General features: G+C 39.2%; 1 protein-coding gene across 1 annotated transcript in view; it reads right to left on the bottom strand.

Moving 5' to 3' along the window:
• LOC116334952 (proton myo-inositol cotransporter) overlaps nt 1-21,041 on the bottom strand; it is an 83,995-nt gene that overhangs the window by 3,560 nt on the left and 59,394 nt on the right. Inside the window, exons 5-9 of the mRNA XM_031758513.2 lie at nt 6,564-6,727; nt 6,336-6,456; nt 2,393-2,518; nt 2,137-2,255; nt 406-558 (exon numbers count right to left, since the gene is read on the bottom strand). Coding sequence (XP_031614373.1) covers nt 406-558; nt 2,137-2,255; nt 2,393-2,518; nt 6,336-6,456; nt 6,564-6,727 — 683 coding nt within the window. The remainder of the gene's footprint in view (nt 1-405; nt 559-2,136; nt 2,256-2,392; nt 2,519-6,335; nt 6,457-6,563; nt 6,728-21,041) is intronic.

Genomic DNA, 21,041 nt, shown 5'->3' with positions numbered 1-21,041 from the left:
CTTTAAGATTTAACAAGACAACATCTTGTGTTTTCCCAGCTTTGACATTATTTGCCCCGCTTTTAGTTAATGATTGCTATCAAGCAGATGAATTGGTGAATGACTCAGAATCGATAATTAACCCAGTGGATCTCAGGATGCCTCCACAATCACCCCTGATTGATTGATCTCCAACTCCGCCAAAGGTCAGCTCCTTCCTGTGTGAGGGGAAACCTGCTGTTGTGCTACACTGACTGAGGAGGTATGCAAGATGGGTGGAAGAAAGCATCACTTCAGGGTATCAGCAAGCTGTTCTGTCCTTATTGCTCTTAATGGAAACACGAAAATACCTCTTACGTGTAAAAAATAAAGGATCAAATCTCTCAAGGTAATTATTTCCTTACACTTTCCCACACAGAAACTGACCATAGTAGGTGATGTACTGAGCCAGGTGGAGGAAGGTAAGAGACACCAAGATGTTGAAGGTCCAGCTGACCCCTGCTGCACAGGCGTTCCCTGTGCTCCTTGCCCAAAGAGGATAGATCTCAGAGTTGATGGTCCATGGCATTGGACCCATACCTGCGACAGAGAAGTGAGAATGAGCTGTGGGACCACTTGATTAAGAGGTGGAGATTTGAGATGGATGGAGAACTGCACTATATTTTGTTTAAGTCTTGTCAGCAGCACTTCATAATACAGTGTACAACTTATTTTATACATTTCAGACAGGTAAAAAATTCAAAACTCAAATGTTCTACACTCTGTATATTTCAAAATGATGTGAGATTACAATGGAAGAACGGGAGGTGTAGATACTTTATGACAGCGGTCCCCAAACCCCGGGCCACGGACTGGTACCGGTCCGTGAGTCGTTTGGTACCGGGCCGCGAGAGTTGAAGCTCGGGTGTGAAATTTATGGTTTTCAAGGTTTTTACTGTTAACTCGGTTTCCCAGGGTCTTTTCCCGTGTTGTAGTTGTGTGTCTTATTTTGAAAGAATTACGGGTTACCATAGCGACTAGAGAACATTAAGGGGCAGAGAGGAGGATGTTACTCTCAATGTTGTAGGCGCATTTTAGGAGGACGCTGCTAATAAAGTTACACAATACACAGTGAATTTGCGTTTATTATTATATTTACAAAATACCGCAGTTTTTGTCTTGGTCGTATCATTTTATTTTGTTGTATTTATCCACAACACCTCACCTCGGTCCGTGAAAATATTGTCTTACATTAAACTGGTCCGTGGCGCAAAAAAGGTTGGGGACTGCGGCTTTATAATACAGCCCATACCCCTATTAGACCCCGGGAATTCCAATCCAAGAAGACAAGGAGAGGATACCACAAAGAGGAAATCTTGGTTTTCCTTTACTTTAAAATACCCCAAAGTTACTAATTAAATAAAAAATACATGAAGTTTGATTTGCGTCCCCTTTCTTCTCCCTAGACTCTCAATTAAGAAGAATTACATGGTAAATGTAGAAAAATTACATAATGAGTCGTGGGCTGTGTTATGAAGTGCTACCATGCCTATAATAGAAACAAAGACGGTAGTTGAATTTGACAGAAGCAGAAAAGCTCTATCAATATGCAGCATCTACATACAAGTAAAAAGATATCTGATTTGCGGTCAGCTTCTGATTCCTTTTGTAGGTTGAGTAGTATTGACCAGGCAAAATTATGCAGGCTTTGGCAGCGTACAGGTAAACAGTCCATGTGGAAAATAAAATAAAAACATGAACGCCAAAATGCAATTTTATAACTACTGGCTCTGTTTAGCTATGAGACTATGATCTACCTTTTTATTTGCGTTTTAAAAACTGTATCTGCATTCCTGGACTCTAAACAATGAACAGTACACCGACTAAGAGTTTAGACAGCAGCCGATGGGTTAGTGCTTTGTTAGGATTATAATGGATCCTGTTAACTCTGGTAAGCACTCAGGCAAACACATCTGCAGCTACAAGTCCAACACAACGAGGTTTAGCTTTGGCAGGCTATCAGAATATAGTGTGCTTTGTCCCACACTGCATTTTCAGAATTCAAAAAAATTATGTTCAATTTATGGTTCTTTTTTTTCTTATTGTTTGTTTTGATTTCCCCAAAAGCAGCCTGGTGTTGGATCTCATGGGGACTAAAACTAAGGTTCAGCCTCTCACCCGGCGCAAAGGCAGCCAAGTAGAGCACCAGTCCCAGTAAAACCAACCAGGAGAAGGAGGTGGGGCAGTAGTTGTAGGCCCAGTAGGTCTGATCTCTCATCAGGGTGGAGTTGGAGCATCTATAAGAGGCAGGCACATTTGTTAGTCTTTACCAATCCCTCTTAAAACTGGGGGGGGGGGCAGTTAAAGGTGAGATGTGTTATTTCACTGCATCCTAATGCACTTCCACATGCTCACTTTGCATCCTGTGACTCACCTGCCCCATGCTGCGTGCTCGGTGGAGGCCTTATTGACTGGCACGCAGGAGGAGGTGAGCAGCGCTGAGCCATTCTCACGATAACAGAAGCCGCATCCAGGATCCAGCATGCACGGCTCGCACACCCTAACAGCAGACGCAACACGCATTACCTCTCATTGCTCTAAAGACAATCAATAAAACGGCAGCTTGTAATCACATTCTTTTACGTCTGCCTTTCCTCTATAGGATGCTGACAAACTCCTTGTAAAAGTTCAATATGAATGTAAGCGTACCTGCTGCTACTGGACAAGACGTGAATATAACAGAAAAACAGCTATCCGCCCATCTAACTGAGGCACACATCTCTCACCAAAATCAGTACATGTATGAGACATTCGTCCCCACTGTGTGGGATTCACTATCATTACATTTCTTTTCCTGTCCTGTTCCCAGCTTTGTTAATTTAAACTAAATCCTATCACATTATCATGTTCTGCGGTCTGTTTCTTGATGAGCAGTCCTTATTTTTGAGTGTTTCAACTGAACAGCTTCACAAGGGTGCACTCATCTTTCCCCATGCTATTTCATCAGGTTCGAGGTAGGTCATGAAATACACACTCTGCTTGAGAGATCTATTTTTATTGCCCGTAGCTTCCAGGGAAGCCTTTCTCTAATTTCATGCTGAGGTTAAGGATGAAAATAACACCATGTATTAAAAAGTAACTACTGCAGGAGGGTGAGGAGAAAGATATAACCACTTAGCATTAGCTGCTTAAAAGTATCTGTAACAGTGATATAGATATTGTTAAGTATTAGTAAAGCTAAAGCCAATTAAACATCTGTTTTTATAAAAAGAAAAAAAATCCCAGAGACATTAGCAGGTCAGGCTAGCTAGCCAAGCAGTAATGTAACGCTAATGAAATGGTACCTTAGCACTCCTAAGGGTTTTTATTAGCGTGAGGTAATGGTTGTGTGAGGCTGGTTATGTCATAGATGGCAATTTCCCCACTGTAACACCACTGTACTACTCATGGACAGTTCAGGAGACTAAGATGTATATTTTATACATACACTTTATACCATATGTTTTAAATTATATTTACTATTTACATATATTTTATACCATATTTTATATTTATCTCGTGACAAAAGTAAGCATAATGTAGATAGGTCCTAAAAGGATCAAACCCGTTCCCAATAGAAAAGCAGGGAGCTCGTCTAGAAATCCCTATAAGTAAAATTCTCTATCTATGATAGCTCCCCTTTAACCTTAGTGCTTTCCATCAGGAGCAACCTTCACCCTTGGAATTAGTGGACAACCCACTCCACCAAACGATAGCCAACTCAAGGTACACGGTCAGTATAAATGACTGAGTTAAGACCAGGTGAGTCAAAAAAATATTTGTAAAACATAAAATATTTGCACAAATGTTATGTGTCCAGTGCGTAAAGGGCTTTAGCTCTCCTTAGTCAAACCCCAAAATAGCACGTTAAGAAAACATCTTTAAATGGGACATCTGAGCACCAAAGCACTTAAGAGGCTACTGGTGGTTCTGGTGCTCTGTTGATGCTGCTGTGGTCAGTGAAGGGATGCGTGTGGGTTCATATGAAGCAAAGTGAATTCAGTAAAGCTTTTCCAGTGTGGTAAAAGCACTCATCTCTTCAAATTATCCCTGCGTTTCTGTGTGTGTGGCGGTCTGGGTTATAGCGTGTGGTCGCAGGACAGCGAGTGCATTAGGCATTGCCCGTCGTTGTGATGAAAGGCTGGCGTTACACATGAGCTTCATCTCGTCTCTGTGTAAGTGAGAGTAAATTGCAACATGGAGGCATCTGATGACTGTTTCATTCGGACACAAACTCTGGCTCCCCGCCTGCCTTCTGCTGCTGCTGGGGCCAGTCGAGTGAAATGGGAGTGACAGATGTTAGATGATGAATTGCATAACTGTTAAAATCATTTAATTACATTTATTATGTAAAATAATTGACCACAATTTCCAACACCTATGCAGGCACTAATTTTGACCTCTGAGTACTCAGAGAAATCTAGATCTGTATTAACGTATGTGTAAAAACCTGCAGGAACTTCACCACAAAAATTCTTTTAGGAGGGTTTTATTCTCTTTCCACCACTTAGTGTCCTCTGCTACACCCTTTAAAACTGCAAAATGCTAAGTGCTTTTACTAAGAACAGAAGTGCTCCAAGGTCAACAGTAGCTTTCTCATGCCAGCACCCCCATTTTTGGTTCTTGTTTACCATTTTAAGTTATGCTACAATACCAAATGTACTGCTTTGTGTTTTCCTCTAACCTTCTGCAGAGTGTGACACCTTAATACAAACACAGAAATCTGTATTTTCCTTCATATGTGCTAGATGATCAGAGGGAGTAATTCACAGGGACTCGGAGGTCTAAAGTCATGCCTACTCCTCACATCCTGAAGGGAAATAACAACCCTCATTACTAGGTTTGATAGTGTAGCTGGATCTCTTTCCACCATGTACGTGCATGCATGTGTGTCTGAGTATGTCTTTTGGTCCTGGAGAAAGCTACTCTAGTGGTTATACCCAGAACTTGGTTGCAAGCCATAAAAATGCAATATCCAGTTGGAAAAAAACACTTGAAAACCAGGTGATTTACATTCAGTTGAGATCAAAATGAAGGGCACGTTTGAAGACTGGTGTGCTCCGATGCATGGGTACTTCTGTATTAATATGGTAATGGATGCTGAGCACTTATGGTTTGGAACGTCAACATGTTCTAATTCATAAGTGCTGGCAAAAGAGAGGCTCTCAGGGTCTCAGTGCATCTGAATAGGATGGCTTTCTCTTTGGACACCTGTTAGGTGAGGTGTTTTGGACATGTCTGACCAAGAGGAGAGAGGAGGGAATGCGTCTCCCCAGCCATCTCTTCCATCTGGGTTTGAGGAGTTGGCCAGGGAGAGAAAGATCTGGGCATCTCTGCCTACACTTCTCCCGTGGCCTGAAATGGATGAATGGATTCATGCATGGGTAGATAGGAAGAAGGAATAATTGAGCCTTGGAGCCTCTGTGATCCAGGTCCTTTTGCATGCTTCAGTTTTAAGGACTTCTTACTGACCTCAAGCATCAATGTGTTATTAAGGTGCTTTCAGTCCCATTGCCACAGGTGTAAAATCAACCTAGCCATGCAGTCTGCCTTTACTAACAAAAAGCTCAACGAATCTGTGCATGGTGCTGTAATAGTTTGCCACTGTTGAAACAAGTCAGATTTTAACATTTTTTCTCTCGTTTTCCCTTCTTTCTTCCATAATAAACTGTAAGTGGTATTATTGCAAAGTGGAAGCATTTAGGAACCACAGCAGTTCCTAAGTCAGTCATGAAGTGGCAGACTGTGCATAATTACAGAGCGAGTCACCAAATGCTGAGGCTCATAGTACATATAAGTCACCAATGATTTGCTAACTCAATAACTGCAGAAATCCAAACCTCACCTGGCATTAACATCAGCACAAAAACTGTGCACTGGGAGCTTCACAGCATGGGTTTCCACAGCCATGCTGATTGCTTTTATGTCCATGTAATGTACATTACATACTGGAATGAAAATCCCTGTTGTTATCATTTTTTTACATGGAATAATCCCATAATGAAGTAAATCTCAATTCCACAGTTTACTATAATGGCTATTGAGTAATTACAGCATATATTAGTGTTTTAACGTGTTCCCTAAAAGACTTGCTTTTGATACCACCGTATTAAATCCTCTGGGTAAATGGTCTTTATTGCTCAAATAGTGTTTTTTTTAATAATCTGCAGCTAAAATGGTGAATGGTGGAGCAATCAGAATAACTGTAGAAAAGAAAAGACAACCTGTTGTTGGAGAAAGCTAAGAAAACTTAACACTGATAGATTCTGTTTATGTAATAATACCACATACTGTAAGATACAACTGAAACACCACAGGCCTGTGGATAAAGTACTTACTGGTACTTGGAGCAGGTAGAGTTGGCCATGGCGGGGTCTAATGGGTGGTAGGTGACAGGGGGACTGTGCTGTGCAGACATTAAGAAACCAATGGCCAACAGACTCAAACTCAAACACGTGCCTGTCAAAAAGAAAAGAAAAGTAAATAACAAACAGAGCGCACAAAAACAACTTTTAATATTTTTTGTTGATTTGGACAGCTCAAGTCTCCTCCTCCTTTTGCCTTACCTATGATGCTGCCTAGGGTGAGCTTCCTACGCCCCACTCTCTCCACCAGCCACACTCCAAGCAGCGTAAACAGGAAGTTGGTGAGGGTTGTGAGTCCAGCCAGCCAGATTGCCAACCTGTCATCCCGCACTCCTGACATCTGCAGGATGGTGGCACTGTAGTACCTGTGTGACATGAGAGACAAAAGAAAAAAGCAAAGTTAGAGAATAATAAGAGGAAAAACGAAGCATAAAAATAGGTCAAGAGTATCCTTTTTGTTTATAAACACAGACAGATTGGCAACACATTGCAATCAATCTTAGTTAGTCTATGCCTATGAGTCCAACTTGTCCGTGAAATGTTTCTTTGCAACAGACTTGAGTTACCTGACTGCCAACTCGTTGTATTCTGGCTATATTTCTATATAAAAAAAATGCTGCCAAGTTATTAAGTCAGTTTGCAGTGAAATCACTGTCCTGCAGCAACTATTTGTGGAGGAATTTCTGAATTTGTGCCAGAATTTAAAAGTTAAACCACTTTATGAAAATAAACATTTCAAACTGCCTTACATTCTCTGGGTTTGAATATAGTTGGAAACATTTTATGTTAGTGTGCAGAGTAAACAAAAAACCATTTTTAGGCATTTTCATGAAGAACTGTTATTACACTTGTTATTACACTGTTATTACACATTCGTTTCAATTTTATTTATAAAGCATCAAATCACTACAGTCGCTTCAAGGCGTATTGTAAGGCAAAAACCCTACAAAGTATTTCAAGTACTGTATAATTGTATTTGGAGAAATATTAAGCAGTCTCAGCACAATATTATGGTTATATTAAAGTATAAATATCAAACAGAAACATATATAAAACTGCAATCAATCTTTAAGTCAACACGCCAATCACAGCCTCTCTTCTTAAGAGCAATTCACTCATCCACCAACCCCAGTCTCTCTATTTGAGCACCAGTCGCTCCACTAGAGACAGCTAGCGATCAGTTATAAATAGGCTCTCTCTTCATCTCTCATATAATATAATTATACTTGCAACTCTGGCACCATGTTGCTCCACGTGTGCAGATTAACAGCAATCATCATCAACAAGGCTCTAAGCAGGCTGCGGTCAACAATACAGACACCTGCACAGAGTCCATTTCCCATTTCAACTTTGCTACTTTGTAACTAAGAAAGACGAGTAAAAAAACCAAAAGGGCAAGCATGTAGAAAACAATGAGACAAAATGCACACACCTGCAGGGAGTCTTTAAAGTAAACACCTCCAGGCAGTCTGTTTAAAGTATAGCCATCGAAATGATGCGCTCATAGGCAGAAAACACATCATTACCCAAAATGAACACAACGCGTGCAAGCACATTCAATAGATAGGGACTCAGCAACCTTGAGAGAATGCAACACAAATACAAAGAAGGTAAGACTCATTAAGAAAAAGCTCAAATAAATCTACAGCATTGTCTGCCTGTCTGTGTCTCTAAAGGCAGCTCAGAATTAGCATTCTGCTTTTCATCTCTTCAAAAGCATCGTTATCTCTCTCTTGTTCTCTCTCTCTCATGTTCTTGGCTCTCTCTCTCTCTCTCTCTTTCCCAAAACAAAGACATTCATTTGAGGGATTTGCATAATAACACTTTACTTTTTCTGCCATGGTATCCACTCAGACAGAACCAGAACAGAAAAGGAAATGAGATGGTGTGAAACTCGGGTTTAAAAGCATGACCTACAGTCTTATAAGGTGCATGAGGTGATAAATGTTTTGATGGAATTATTAGGCTTCTGCAGACTGAGATATATGCCGGCAAAAATGCATGTGCTTAATGGACACACACACGCGAGAAATGAGTCGGTTTTGGAGCAGCAGCAGGAGTAAAAGCACTATTTCTGTTCTCAGCAGTACAGCCCGCTGTGCTCCATCTCCAGCCCTGCATCTTCCTGATTACAGCACAGACACATGCACACACACGCGCACACATTGTGTTCTGACTTAAAAAGTACTGTGAATAACAACCTCCAGAAACAAAATGATCATTTTTTGACCACAGTGCCAAGAAGCACGGCCTGTGTTAAATGTTAAAAGCATCTCCGAACTGGCATTTCAGGCTTTTAAAAGCCCCAAAGAGACGCTTGAGAGGCAAACATGGCCATCTGATTTCTAAAAGACATCGTTATCCATCATCAAGTGCTACGGTGTCATTCTAAGGTGTCATGATGAAATCTCAATGGAAAAAAAAAAATAAAGAAATAAGTGAGAAACATAATATATAAAGAACTACTCATCTATAAGTTGATAAATCAACTTTAACCCTGTAAGACCCAACCCATCAAAAAATCGCCAGAAAATTTTGATTTTTTGGAACTGAGATGTTTATTAACCCTTATAACAAAATCCACATTTTTTTTTTGCTATATCATGTTGTGTATGATACATTTTTTAATATATATGTATTATATATTTTTTGTATCGCATTTGATACATTGGGTTTTTTTGGCAACTTTTTGTTAACAACAATGTTAATTTTAGACAAAAAAAGAGTTTTGTCCATAACATTTTGAAATTATGGCAAGTACTGATCATGTTGATGAGATAGAGGTCTCAGAGACTCATGTATCAAATATGATACAGACGGCATTACAGGGTTAAAAAAAATTCAAAATCGTGTTTTTACTTTTATTTATTTATGTCAGTGTCTACACTACAGCCATCTTTAACACATAGCGGAGGCTATGTCATGTTTTGGGGCGGCATTTCAGCCAGTGGTGTTGGAGCTCTTGTCAAAACTGATTTATAAATTATAAAGATAGAATAGTACCATCAGGTTTTGATCCACAATGCAATACCATCTGGAAAGCAACTGACTGCATACAATGACAATGATCCCAAACATGCTGTCAATGCTGTAAAAGCATACCCTGACAGAAAAACACACAAACACACTAACAGTCATGGACTGGCCTCCCCAGAGCCCGGACATCAACATTATTGAAGCAGTGTGGATTCATCTTGACAGAGAACACAACAAAAGGCAAACAACATCAAAAAAGAGCTTTGAATGTCTGGAGATCTATTCCTGAAGACTAAAGTTAAAGAAATGACAAGAAAGCTACCTAAGAAAGCTCAGACTGTGATGAACAATTAAGGTGGTCATCCAAAATATTGACATTCCAGCCGGTCAGAACTGTACAAACTTGTAGATGTTTCAATAAATTGCTGTATTTCCCATGGGAAATGTATTTCCCATTTTCCCAGCAATCTTTAAAAAAAGAAAAAAAAGAAAAAGAGGGGTGGCTCAAGACATGCAGTTATTGGGGTTAGGTTCATCGGTAATTCTACATTACCCATAGGTGTGAATGGTTGTCTGTCTCTCTGTGTTAGCCCTGCGCCAGACTGGCGACCTGACCAGGATGCACCCAACCTCTTAACTTATGATAGCTGGGATAGGCTCCAGTCCCCCCACAAACCTAACAAGAATAAACAAAAACGTTTGAATGGATGGTATTTATTGAAGTATCTAATTTTCAACTGAATGTCTTTCCACAGCAATACATTTATAAGGAAAGGAAAAGGAAAACAAAGAATGTTTTCTTTTTCCTTCTGTATATTTGCTCACCTGCAAATAGCAGGCTGCTTATGACAGCGCTCGAGCAGGAGACAGACTGATACTCTGGTATAAGAGATCGATGTACAAAGAAGTGAAGCAGCTCAGTATTCCCATGGACATTCCTCACTGGATGGCAAGGTGTGACATTGAGAGCACTGTAGTGCAGGATGCCGGGATGTAATGTTCTTCAGTTAATTTCTGGGTAATACTTTCTGTGTATGAACAGCGTGGTTCCAAATTAAGCCAGTCTGTTTATTTGATAATAAAATCAATTTGTAGTGTCATGGTTAAGTGTAAATCTTTGTGCTATATGTGTTGTTTCTTGGGATTTTCTCCCTTTACGATATCAGGGAAATCTGTTACTTCTCATAGCTTTTCTACTGCGCTACAAACCTGAAGGGTTTCAGGTGTCACTGCTCATACAAAGTGACACCTCTCAGTCTAAAACACCCACTAGTTGTCAGCTATTAGCACACATCACAGAGCGACAGGAAATACTCCATGTAGGGTTTGAATGAAACAGCAGTCTGAGGTAATTTCAGAGGGCTGTTTCATAAAATCTTCTTGCTTTCATTTCTGTTAACAATCAGAGCAGCCTTTGAGAGAAAAACTTCAAAGCACCTGTAAGAGCTGAGCTAGTGGAAACAGGCTATAGCGTAGTCACAGGAGAGTCAGGACCTCATCTTTTACTGTCCTGTAATTATTACATCATCTGCAAACTTTCGAAACTATGCAGCCATTCTGTGCCATTAAAGTCTCTAAATTAAAAACACAGTTTAGAAGCAAAGCACAAAAAGTGGCGTTGGAAAAAGCTACAGTAGGAAACCTTTAATTAGTAAGATCTGCTAAGAGAATGTTCTGTTTCCAGGCCCTCAGTGCTTTTGCAACACGAGGGCTGCAGTGCAGTGGTTTCTTTTTTTTTTTTGCTTCATTAAACATTGTTAGTCTTTTTTTGTGCAACTAAAGAATGGAAATGATATTATGATTGATTCCCTATGTCCAAATACTGTAAATGATGCATTACACCTGCTGGTTTCAAACCTTTCCCTCGCTCCTAAAATAGATGTATGTAGTGTTAGCATGGCCTAGAGCATCCATGCATTATGTCTGTAAGTGTGCTAAGGGGTAGTGTGTTTGTATATGTGTTGATGAGGTGGGCATGGTGGTATATCTGTGGTGTGGTTGTGGCTGGTTGGTCTGGGTAAAACAGCAAAACAAAACAAAACAGTATTTTCAGGCCCAGTCTGACCCTGCTGTGGTGTGAAGTGTTGGCATAAAGCACATAACAGAAGGTGTGATCTGGCCCTGACCTGTCTGAAAATGGAAACATGGATTAGCACTCCTTTTTAAAATGAATACAAGTGTTTCTTATTTTAAAACAACAGACAAAAACTGTCTCACTCTTGAATTCGATGGCTCCCTACTGATCCTTGCACATTTGACATGGGTGGTGATGAGAGGACACCTCTTACTCATGCTTGACATTTACTGTCACCTTACAGGATTGTCTTGGAGGCTGCTGACTCTTTGGAAGGACACATCAGGTCTTCTTACAGTGCCATGCTGGTAGTTTTCAGTGTTTAAGCCTATTAAGTACAAGTCACTTATACATTTCTACAAAGTATCCCAAAGGTTTTGAAGACATGTATGTTCCAGGGAATTATAGAGTTTTATATGAATTGTGCAGTTTGCTCCTGATGTTGAGAGCATGGGCAAGGGATGGACAGTTGATTTTCCCAAAGGGCCACCATGAGAAACTGGGACTGTTGTGGAGGGCCACAACAATAAGCTTATTAGTGTGACAGTTCCTTTTGTGGCCCATCCCTGGCATAAGCCATTTTGTCTTAAAAAAATATTATATTCTACTAAAAACAAACAGTGTTTTATCAAATAAGCAAGCTGCACAGAAAAGCAGTCATTCTTGGTGACATAGTGAAAACACAAACTGCAGCTCCTTACTGTGTACCTTGAGGTTGTCTAGCTCTATTGCTCCCCCGTCGAATGTTGAAATGTTAAACAGCAGAAATAAGCATGTTCCTAACACAAAACCTCGTTAGTGGCACTTTTTTTTAATAAGTTATCTAAAGAAAAAAATATATGTAAGCAGGGTTGTCTTCAGTGTTTGGATAATTAAAGATACATTTCAGCGTTTCTTGGGTAATTCATGGATTTGTCTTGCTAACTAAAAGGTTTTGTACATATTTGGCAGAATATAGGATTATGGGCAAATATGCAGACTTGAGCGCATATAAGAAAAAAACCCACAATAAACAAAACAAAAAAACAACCAAAGGAAAAAAAATCCAATAGCTAGCTAACACTAGCATTAGCTTATGGCTCCAAAAAGACTTTCATTTAGAGTCTATAGTTATGCAGAGTCTACAGTTGGTTGCAGTCTTTTCTGTAGAAGTGCCTACAAACCTGCATTCTATCTGAAGACCACCAGGTGGCGATAGCTGTGGTTCCAAAAAGCCTTCTGGTCCCCCAGAGGTTTATGGGAAAACACTTTCCTAATGGGTTTATGAGGCCAGACACCCGTGTTGAGTCATACTGAATAAAGAATTAAGTTGGGTTTGTAGATCTTGGTTATGCCATGTTTTAAAATGTAGGATTATCTGTTGTCACAAGACGTTTGCCAATGAGGGAGTGTTTTACAGTCACATCCTTCCTTCCATCCATCTTTCATACTGTCTGTGTAGAAAAATAAAAACCTTATAGCTGAGCAACAAGTAACAAGTTTTTTGTTACTTTGTTATTCGTCACTTGGTTAATTTTAATCTAAGCATAATTATAGCTTATGTATGATGCATATCAGAATATACAAGCAAAAATTTCCTCCCTTCCATCAAAACCGGCAACCCTAAAATTTTTATGTTCATACAGCTGATGTAACTGAATGCAAATCAGACCAGACAATGCTTAAACGTCTAATTAAACTGTCACACAGACCCTGTAAGAAGGCCTTTTATCTTTTGTTTAGTTTAAAGACAGGCATATAACTACCTGTATTCAAATACAAGTAGTTACATATTGCTCTATTACCTATATTTATAGGCTAGAAAAGTAAACATGTGCGTTGGGGTGTGAAAGAAGAGTAGAGGGAAGCTATATTCAAGGCAGCTCTAACAGAGTGCTACTTATTGGCAGAGCACTGATCTAATTATGTAACCTAATAGTATGGATTTAGAGGCAGCTGAAGGATCAGCTATAAGGCAGCAGTGAAAAGAGGAGATGAAGCGAGCAAACAAGTGTTAAGTGTGTGTGTGTGTGTGAGTGGGAATGCAGTGAGTGTGTGGGTGCGCATGTACGAGCAAGTGTTTGCACGTGACTGAGTGACCGATTCACTGAGTAAGAGAGTAAGAGACAAGGTGTCAGAGCAGAGAAACAGCAGGAGGCATGTATAAAGAGAGAGAGAGAGAAAGCAGGAAGTAAGTGAGAAAAAGACTGAAAGGTGAGAAGAAGACTGAATGGATGGAGAAAATAGAAAACAAGGGACGTGGGTGTGAAAACAAGAACAATTGGACAGATAAGAAAAGATATGGGGAGAGAGAAAGAGAGACATATATCGGGAGGGAGTGCATGAAAGAGAGACAGACAGAAACAGCGAGACAGTGACTCTCTTGGGAACTGGCCTATTTTTCAAATGAATGCATATGAACGCAGAACTGCATCACATTTACGCTCTGGAACAAAAAAAAGGCTCAGCCCAAATAGGTAAACCTCACACTTGGATGTTCTGATTGGCAACTCTGTAAACACACATACACATTCACACAAATCCACATTCACAAAGCACCGAGTGTAACATCTGCAGATGTCTGCCACTATCACAGAATTAAAACACACTTTGCACTCTCCTGTTTTCCCACTCCTCAAGTAGTAGAAAATACAAAACTCCTTAATCAATCAACAAATTAATGACATTAAATTAATATGACACAGTCATTCAGGAGTAATGGTCCATTTACCACATAGGGAAGTTAATGTTTAGTTAATTTGGTTGGCTGTAAAAAAGAAGGCAAGAGCTCTACAGAAATGGAAGTGATAAGTAGCCAACGCTAGCGAAAAACAGTAATTCACAGAAACACAAGTTTTAGCTTATCATGTTGTTGAAATTGCTGCTTTGTGCTGTTCAACAGTGTTTTGACAGTACTGACCTTTGGGTGACTGGAGAGATGTTAATTGCTGAATGGAGAAAGACTTTGTGGCTTATTAGTGGTCCTGCACCCTCCTTTTTTATACCCTTCTCTTCTGAAGTTAAAATATATAGAGGGATGAATATTCGGAGGAGAGCTAAGAGGCAGCAGACAACTGCACTAATGTTAGCGAACGGAATGAGCTAACAGACTTTTATAACAACTTTTTTTTTTTTTACATATAGTTCTTCTACACTGTCTGTTAAATTAAGTATAGAATAAAATAAAATAAAATAGAATAGAAATAGAAATAGAATAAAATAGGCAAGAGTTTGAGAAGCTTTTGTGGCTAAGCTAGCACTTACGTGGCTAGCTGTGATGCAAGGACTAAGCTCGCTTCAGTAGCTGGCATGCTATCTACATAACAAGTAGCTAAATCACCAAAGTCTCTGAAAAAGAACAGTTTGGGATGTTCTGAATGTTGCTGTTCCATTATCTTTGTGTGTATTTTTGCAAGCACAGGTAACAGAATAGCTCTATTAGAAAAAACAATCAGAGGTGTAATGAGCTAGATGATGAAAGGGGTCAAAAAGTCTCTGAAACATTAAAAAAGCTGAAAATTTCCACCCAAAATGGCAAAGAAAAAAATACAGATTTATGGGGAAAAAGTAATATTATAAGTGGAAAGCGGTGTTGTTAGTCACTCAATGTGAATTTCTTGACAGGTTAACCAACACAATTCATTGATTAGAAAACCAGTTTCTGGCAAATTTGACACTTTGTTTTTCTGCAAATTTATATATTTAATCTTAAAAATGTAGATCTTTTTTCTCTGAATTCTGAAATTTTTGCTTGTTCTAAGAATGTCATGATACCAGGATACCACAAGTTCAGTAGTTAGTACCAATACCAGCAAAATTACATGACTCTTAATACTCAATTTAATACCAGAGTGCAAAAACAAACAAAAAAGATTAACAAAAACAAAGACTTTATTGAAGACTTATTTTAGTTCAGTGACATGGTTTGGGGAGATGATTTATTTAAATTTTTAACATTATATTTTGTAGACGGGTCACAGACTGAAACGTTAGCATGGTTGCAAGTAGCCTATTAACATTATTCCAAGGCACAGTGTTAGTGATAATAAATTAGTTGATGAATTTATATAGTGTTAGCCACTGGAAACATTTTAGCTAATTGAACATAGTTTATTTTTAATTACTCGACCCTTGTCACGTATCAAAACTGGCGTACAAATAACTGTAAATAGTGATCTCGTTGCACTATGTTCCACTGGTAGCATTTGCTGTCATGTGTAGTAAACACCAATCCAGCTACCTAATAAGACTGCTTCACACATGACATCCTGCTGTGAGGAGCATGCGAGTGTGATGCGTTTCTGTATGCATTTGATTAGAAGCTAAATTAGAATATTTGTCATTAAAAAGGTCTGGCTGTGTCTCGGTGGGGGACAGAAGATGTTGGCATGATTAAGTTGCTTATGAATGCTTGAAAACATACAAACACACACACACACAGGCAAAAACAACCCAGTATTTTTTATTTATTTATTTTTTGGTCTAGCTTCTTGGATTGCATGCACACAAAACACACACAGAACAGTGCAAGCTCTGCCAGCTCCTCGCCGGCCCGCCAGCAGAGTGACCACGTAAAACTGTCTTTTGTGACATTTCCAACATGACATTTATCTGTGGGACCATCTGCGAGGGCCAACTGGCATGTTGCAACAACAAAATGAGTACTTGGCAACATGACAAAGCACACTGAGATTATATGTATTCATATGGTAGTTAAATTTAATACCACAATGCTGGTTTTCTCAATACATCTGTAGGATTTTGTTTTTAAAGAAAATGTAACCGTGCCATGAGGTAAATAAAATTATATTGATTTGCACTGCATGTTGGCAAAGATGTATCTCTGATAACTTATATTATTAGGATGTCATAGCATTAGAGAAGGTTGTTTTTAAGATGAGAACCTCAGAAAACTACCATACATATATATTATTAACAGCACCTGGGTAGTGGGAAGTGAGGAAGTGAGTTTACCACGCAAAGACTACTTGGGTAAGATGTCTATTAACAGTTGGCCAATTATATTAAGTGGCTTTTTTTTTTAGCATTTTTATTTTTCATCTGTCTCAGAGAAAAACTCCATCTGCCACCAATTAATAGTGGGCACTTCCCTTGCTCTTATTTGGACAATTTTGCCAGTGCCAGCTAACTAGCCCAAGGTCTTCCAATTTCATGTTTACCTGGGTGGCTTGCTTGATGTCATTTAGCTACTTCTCCAGTGAGATTCTCACCTCAAGGTTGGACTAAACCCAACTCCCCTGTCTTGGACAGCAGCTACTGACAGTAGTCCTTGTTGCAGGGCCATTGTAAGCTAGAGGAACACCAACTAGAACAGCGGTCCCCAACCCCCGGGCCATGGACCGGTACCGGTCCGTGAGTCGTTTGATACCGGGCCGCGAGAGTTGAGACTTGGGTGTGAAATTTATGGTTTTCAGGGTTTTTATCGTTTACTCGGTTTCCCTGGGTCTTTTCCCATCTTGTAGTTGTGTGTCTTACTTTGAAAGAAATATTTAAATGTTACCATAGTGACCAGGGAGCATTAAGGGGCGGAGAGGAGGATGTTACTCTCAATGTTGTTGGCGCATTTCAGGAGAACGCTGCTAATAAAGTTACACAATTACACAGTGAATTTGTGTTTATTATTATATTTACAAAATACCACAGTTTTTGTCTCATTTGTATCATTTTATTTTGTTGTATTTATCCGCGATACCTTAAAGGCCGGTCTGTGAAAATATTGTCTGACATTAAACCGGTCCATGTCGCAAAAAAGGTTGGGGACCGCTTAACTAGAACATCTGGGAGATCGAGAATTTATCAAGCTCACTGAGACTGCAGAGCTTGTACTGTATTATTAATTGCTGTATTATCAATTTGTCATCAGTGTACTTGGCAATTTAAATTCTGACAAATAGAATCCAGGTCTGTTGCATATACTGGATACCAACTGCCATTGTATTCTGGTATAAATCTCTAGTTTATATGCCAAGCTAGATTGTCTTGCCCCCTTTACCTAAATTCATACATTTCACAAAGCACTTAGTTTTAGTAGTTTGTTCTACTTGTGGTGATAATTAACCATTACTGTAGTGCTGGGTGAAGGAAATGTAGCTGAGGTGTTGGGAATAAAATGTCACTTCTGGACTTTCTGACACTTATTTTCTCATCTTCTGGAAAAGATTAAAGTTCACACCATGAGAGTGACCTTACAAAGTGCAAGCAGGAGAGAATAAAACCAGAAAAGGAAACATGTCACGTGAACGATTTCAGGAAAAGTTTGCAGTGTTTGCATGAAAAAATCTGCACATTCCAGTGGTCATTACTACTCTGAAAAGCATCTCTTTTTTTGCACATAATTACTTCAACTTCTGGATCAAACTACTCTTTTGGTAAGTGTGCAGTCTAAAGCATTGGTTGTACTTGGTTAGAAGTCCTTGATGCTATTTTTTTTAAAAACCTGGAGCGAAGAACAAAAAACCTTCTCAGCGTGATCGTTACAAAATGCAGCAAAGAAACAAACAGAATGAAAGAACATGGGGCTTTTCATCCACAGCTCAATATTTCTTGTCCCCTTTCTCTGTCTTCCTTCATAAATCTTACACTTCCTCTCCTGTCATCTGCCTTGATCCCGCTCCGTGGCCCTTCCTCCACCTCATCACCATCAATGTCAGATCTCCCTCTGCCCTCTGCTTCTGCTTTCCTCTTCTCTGCTTTTACTCTACTCTCCAGCCCAGTTGGAAGATCTTCCTGTCTTTTAAGATAGTTTGTTCACCACTCACAGGATGCACACACACACACATTTCCCACCAGTACACAGTGACCTTTACGTGCAAGATTATGAGGCTAATTCATTCAAAATGATCCATTAGCTAATGCATAAAGATGATATCTAATTTGACCAACTGCTGTACCACATGGTTCTGCATTTATAGCTAAACAACAGAGATGGGAAGGCAGATCCATAAAAAAAGAATCTCCTGCAGGATGCATGTTACTGATGTGATCCACACAGCAATCCATCCAGCTTCTTTTTTTCCTGAGTGACATATTCTTGATAAATACATTTTTCATCACACAGGTTTCTCTGACAGTTTTTGAATGTTTGTGTGTGTGTGTGAGTGAAAGCAAGGAGGTAATTCATATAACACCAATAGAGCTCAGGGAGAGTAGCTGACACATGAGTTTAAATCAAGCTGCTGTAAAATAATAATGGCACGTGTGGGACCATGTCCACGGCCATTATGCATACTCATGGCCAGTTTTAGTTCTCTGTAGGCTTTTTAATATATCTGAAGTAACAAAAAAAATCATTTGATCTTCTGCAAACAACAAACCCTAAACCACTACTGATACTTCTGCAGTTTCAGCACTATTAATGTCTTAAATCTCGCGCAACAGAAGCTCGGTAGATCTTTAGTTATGGCTTAGGTTAGCTTTCTATGGATTGGGCAAACACCTAGCTTCCATAGCTGTAGCAATTAGCTAGTATTATCTATAACTGTGAAGCTAAAATGTCAAACAGTGAATATAACTCTAAAGATTATGTTGTTTTCACGATGCTGTTGGTACTGTAACCAAGGACACCCTCACCGAGCCACTAACACAACTGTGGACTTTTATTTTTAATACATAAATAAATAAAAGGCACATGTAGCTAGGTTAACAAAGCTACATTAGCTTACTCTTGCCCATTATTGAAATAAAAGTCATGCCATCATAAATTATAATGATTTTATTGTACAAACTAGGCTTTACAAGTCATTATAGTGATCAACAAACTGGATTAAGAGCAGCTGATGGTCATTCAGCAAAAATCAGTACCTTAGCAGACTACCCACTGAGCTGGTGTAGGTACCTTATAATCAGTATCTCCATGTATGCATATTATATGTGCAAACTTTTTTCCCTGCTCCTTTCCATTAAAAATACACTTGCACATTTTTCCATTGTCTGTATTTAAAAAGTGAACATAGCCATTATTCATATATGACATACTGTTTTAAACTATGATTTGGACACCTAATTTTAAGCAATTAGGCTTTTTTTTTTAGAGTGACCATGCTTGAAGAGAATGGAGTGCTAAATGATCAGCTAATGGGGCTGAACTGGGCAGGGACAATCTGGGAGAACGTTAAGGCACTTTCAATACAGAATTAAATTTGATAGGAAGCTGATGCCATGGAGACACATGCTAAACAAATCAGCCAGTAATATAACCCCACGGTCCTGCCTGGCCACTCTACACACATCCGTTTTCCTTTCTTATTACCGTTTTGCATTAATGCACGCATAAGTAAATAAAGATAAAGTAGTAAGTAATTTGATGACCAAAGAAAATAGGGCAGGAGAAGAAAATAACAAAATATTAATATAAAGTATTACTTGCTGTATTCCTTTATTTTATAATAGCTTCATACTGGAAAGTAGTCACGATAGCTCACATAACATCTATTTATATACTGTAGAGCTGGCTAAATATACATAGAGCAGTAATAGCACAGCAGCAGAGGTTAGCTGATCACTGCCTTCCTAGCACAAATAGAAAAATCCTCCCCTGCCAGATACAGCTTCACACCTGTATACAGTTTGATCTCACAGACTCCTGAAATGTTATTGCAACACAAACAGCTGGGCATGATACAAATTCCCCTACTGGGCATTTGTAATGAAGGTAAAAATTGCAACAGTAACCAAAAAAGTTTTTTCAACAAGGCTCTAAATATATTTATTTTTTTAATTTGTTCATTTTAACATTGGAGTCTCTTGAGATGGTCTGACATTTTTAAAGCGAGCCTCACGTGGCCATTTGAGGAACTGCAAACTGATCTCTCTGTTAGGGTCATTTTTTAGCCGTAGAGATGTTCGCTTGCCTCCTAGTCGTAGAGTAACCTTTATTATATTAATTTAATCCTAAGCAGAGCACCACACGTATTCAATATATAAGAGAAGGTCATGAATAACCTGGCTGATATCCAGACATTTCACTGTCAAGAGTGTGGATGAAGCTCAAGTACGTTTGCTTGCATAAATGGACATTACACAGAACAGAGCACAAATTAGCATTCAAGCAAGTGATACTAATCTGCACCAAGTTTAGTGTGTCAGCAGGTGTAAAGGTGGATTTATACTTCTCTGTTCAAGCTACGCCTTTCTAAAGTATAATCAGAAATGTGACGAAATGCAACAACATGCCAACACAGACTGCACAGGAATAAATGGTGCAAAGGCAATGCTTAGACTAGATCTTAAGCTCTCATTTAACCAGAATCTCTTAGAGACTTAGGTGCTGTTAACCACTGCATTTAAGATTCTGGAGATGTATGCCAATCATGCTGAGCATAGCTGAAAGAGTGACTTGACCACTGGTCCTACACCATTGTAGAAATCTGATACCGCTCTGCTCCACTTTATATGTCCTTTGTTACTATGCTCCCTTTATGGTCTTCTTCGGTGACTCAGGAATACATAACTCAACTGTTACACAAGGATCCCTAAACAAAATGCAAAAAAATCAGGCACACTGAGCCAAGGCCGCCTGACTCCATTCACTGCTGTTTTTACTTTTGGACTCCTTTGTGAAGTCGGACTGAAAAGAAAAAAAACATATTTAGATCGTGTGAGGTTTGTAACTGTATTTGACAGGCTGGGGT

This window comes from Oreochromis aureus, linkage group 17 (assembly GCF_013358895.1).
Source record: "Oreochromis aureus strain Israel breed Guangdong linkage group 17, ZZ_aureus, whole genome shotgun sequence".
Lineage (NCBI taxonomy): Eukaryota > Metazoa > Chordata > Actinopteri > Cichliformes > Cichlidae > Oreochromis > Oreochromis aureus.
This window is presented reverse-complemented; position numbering and strand designations above follow the sequence as displayed.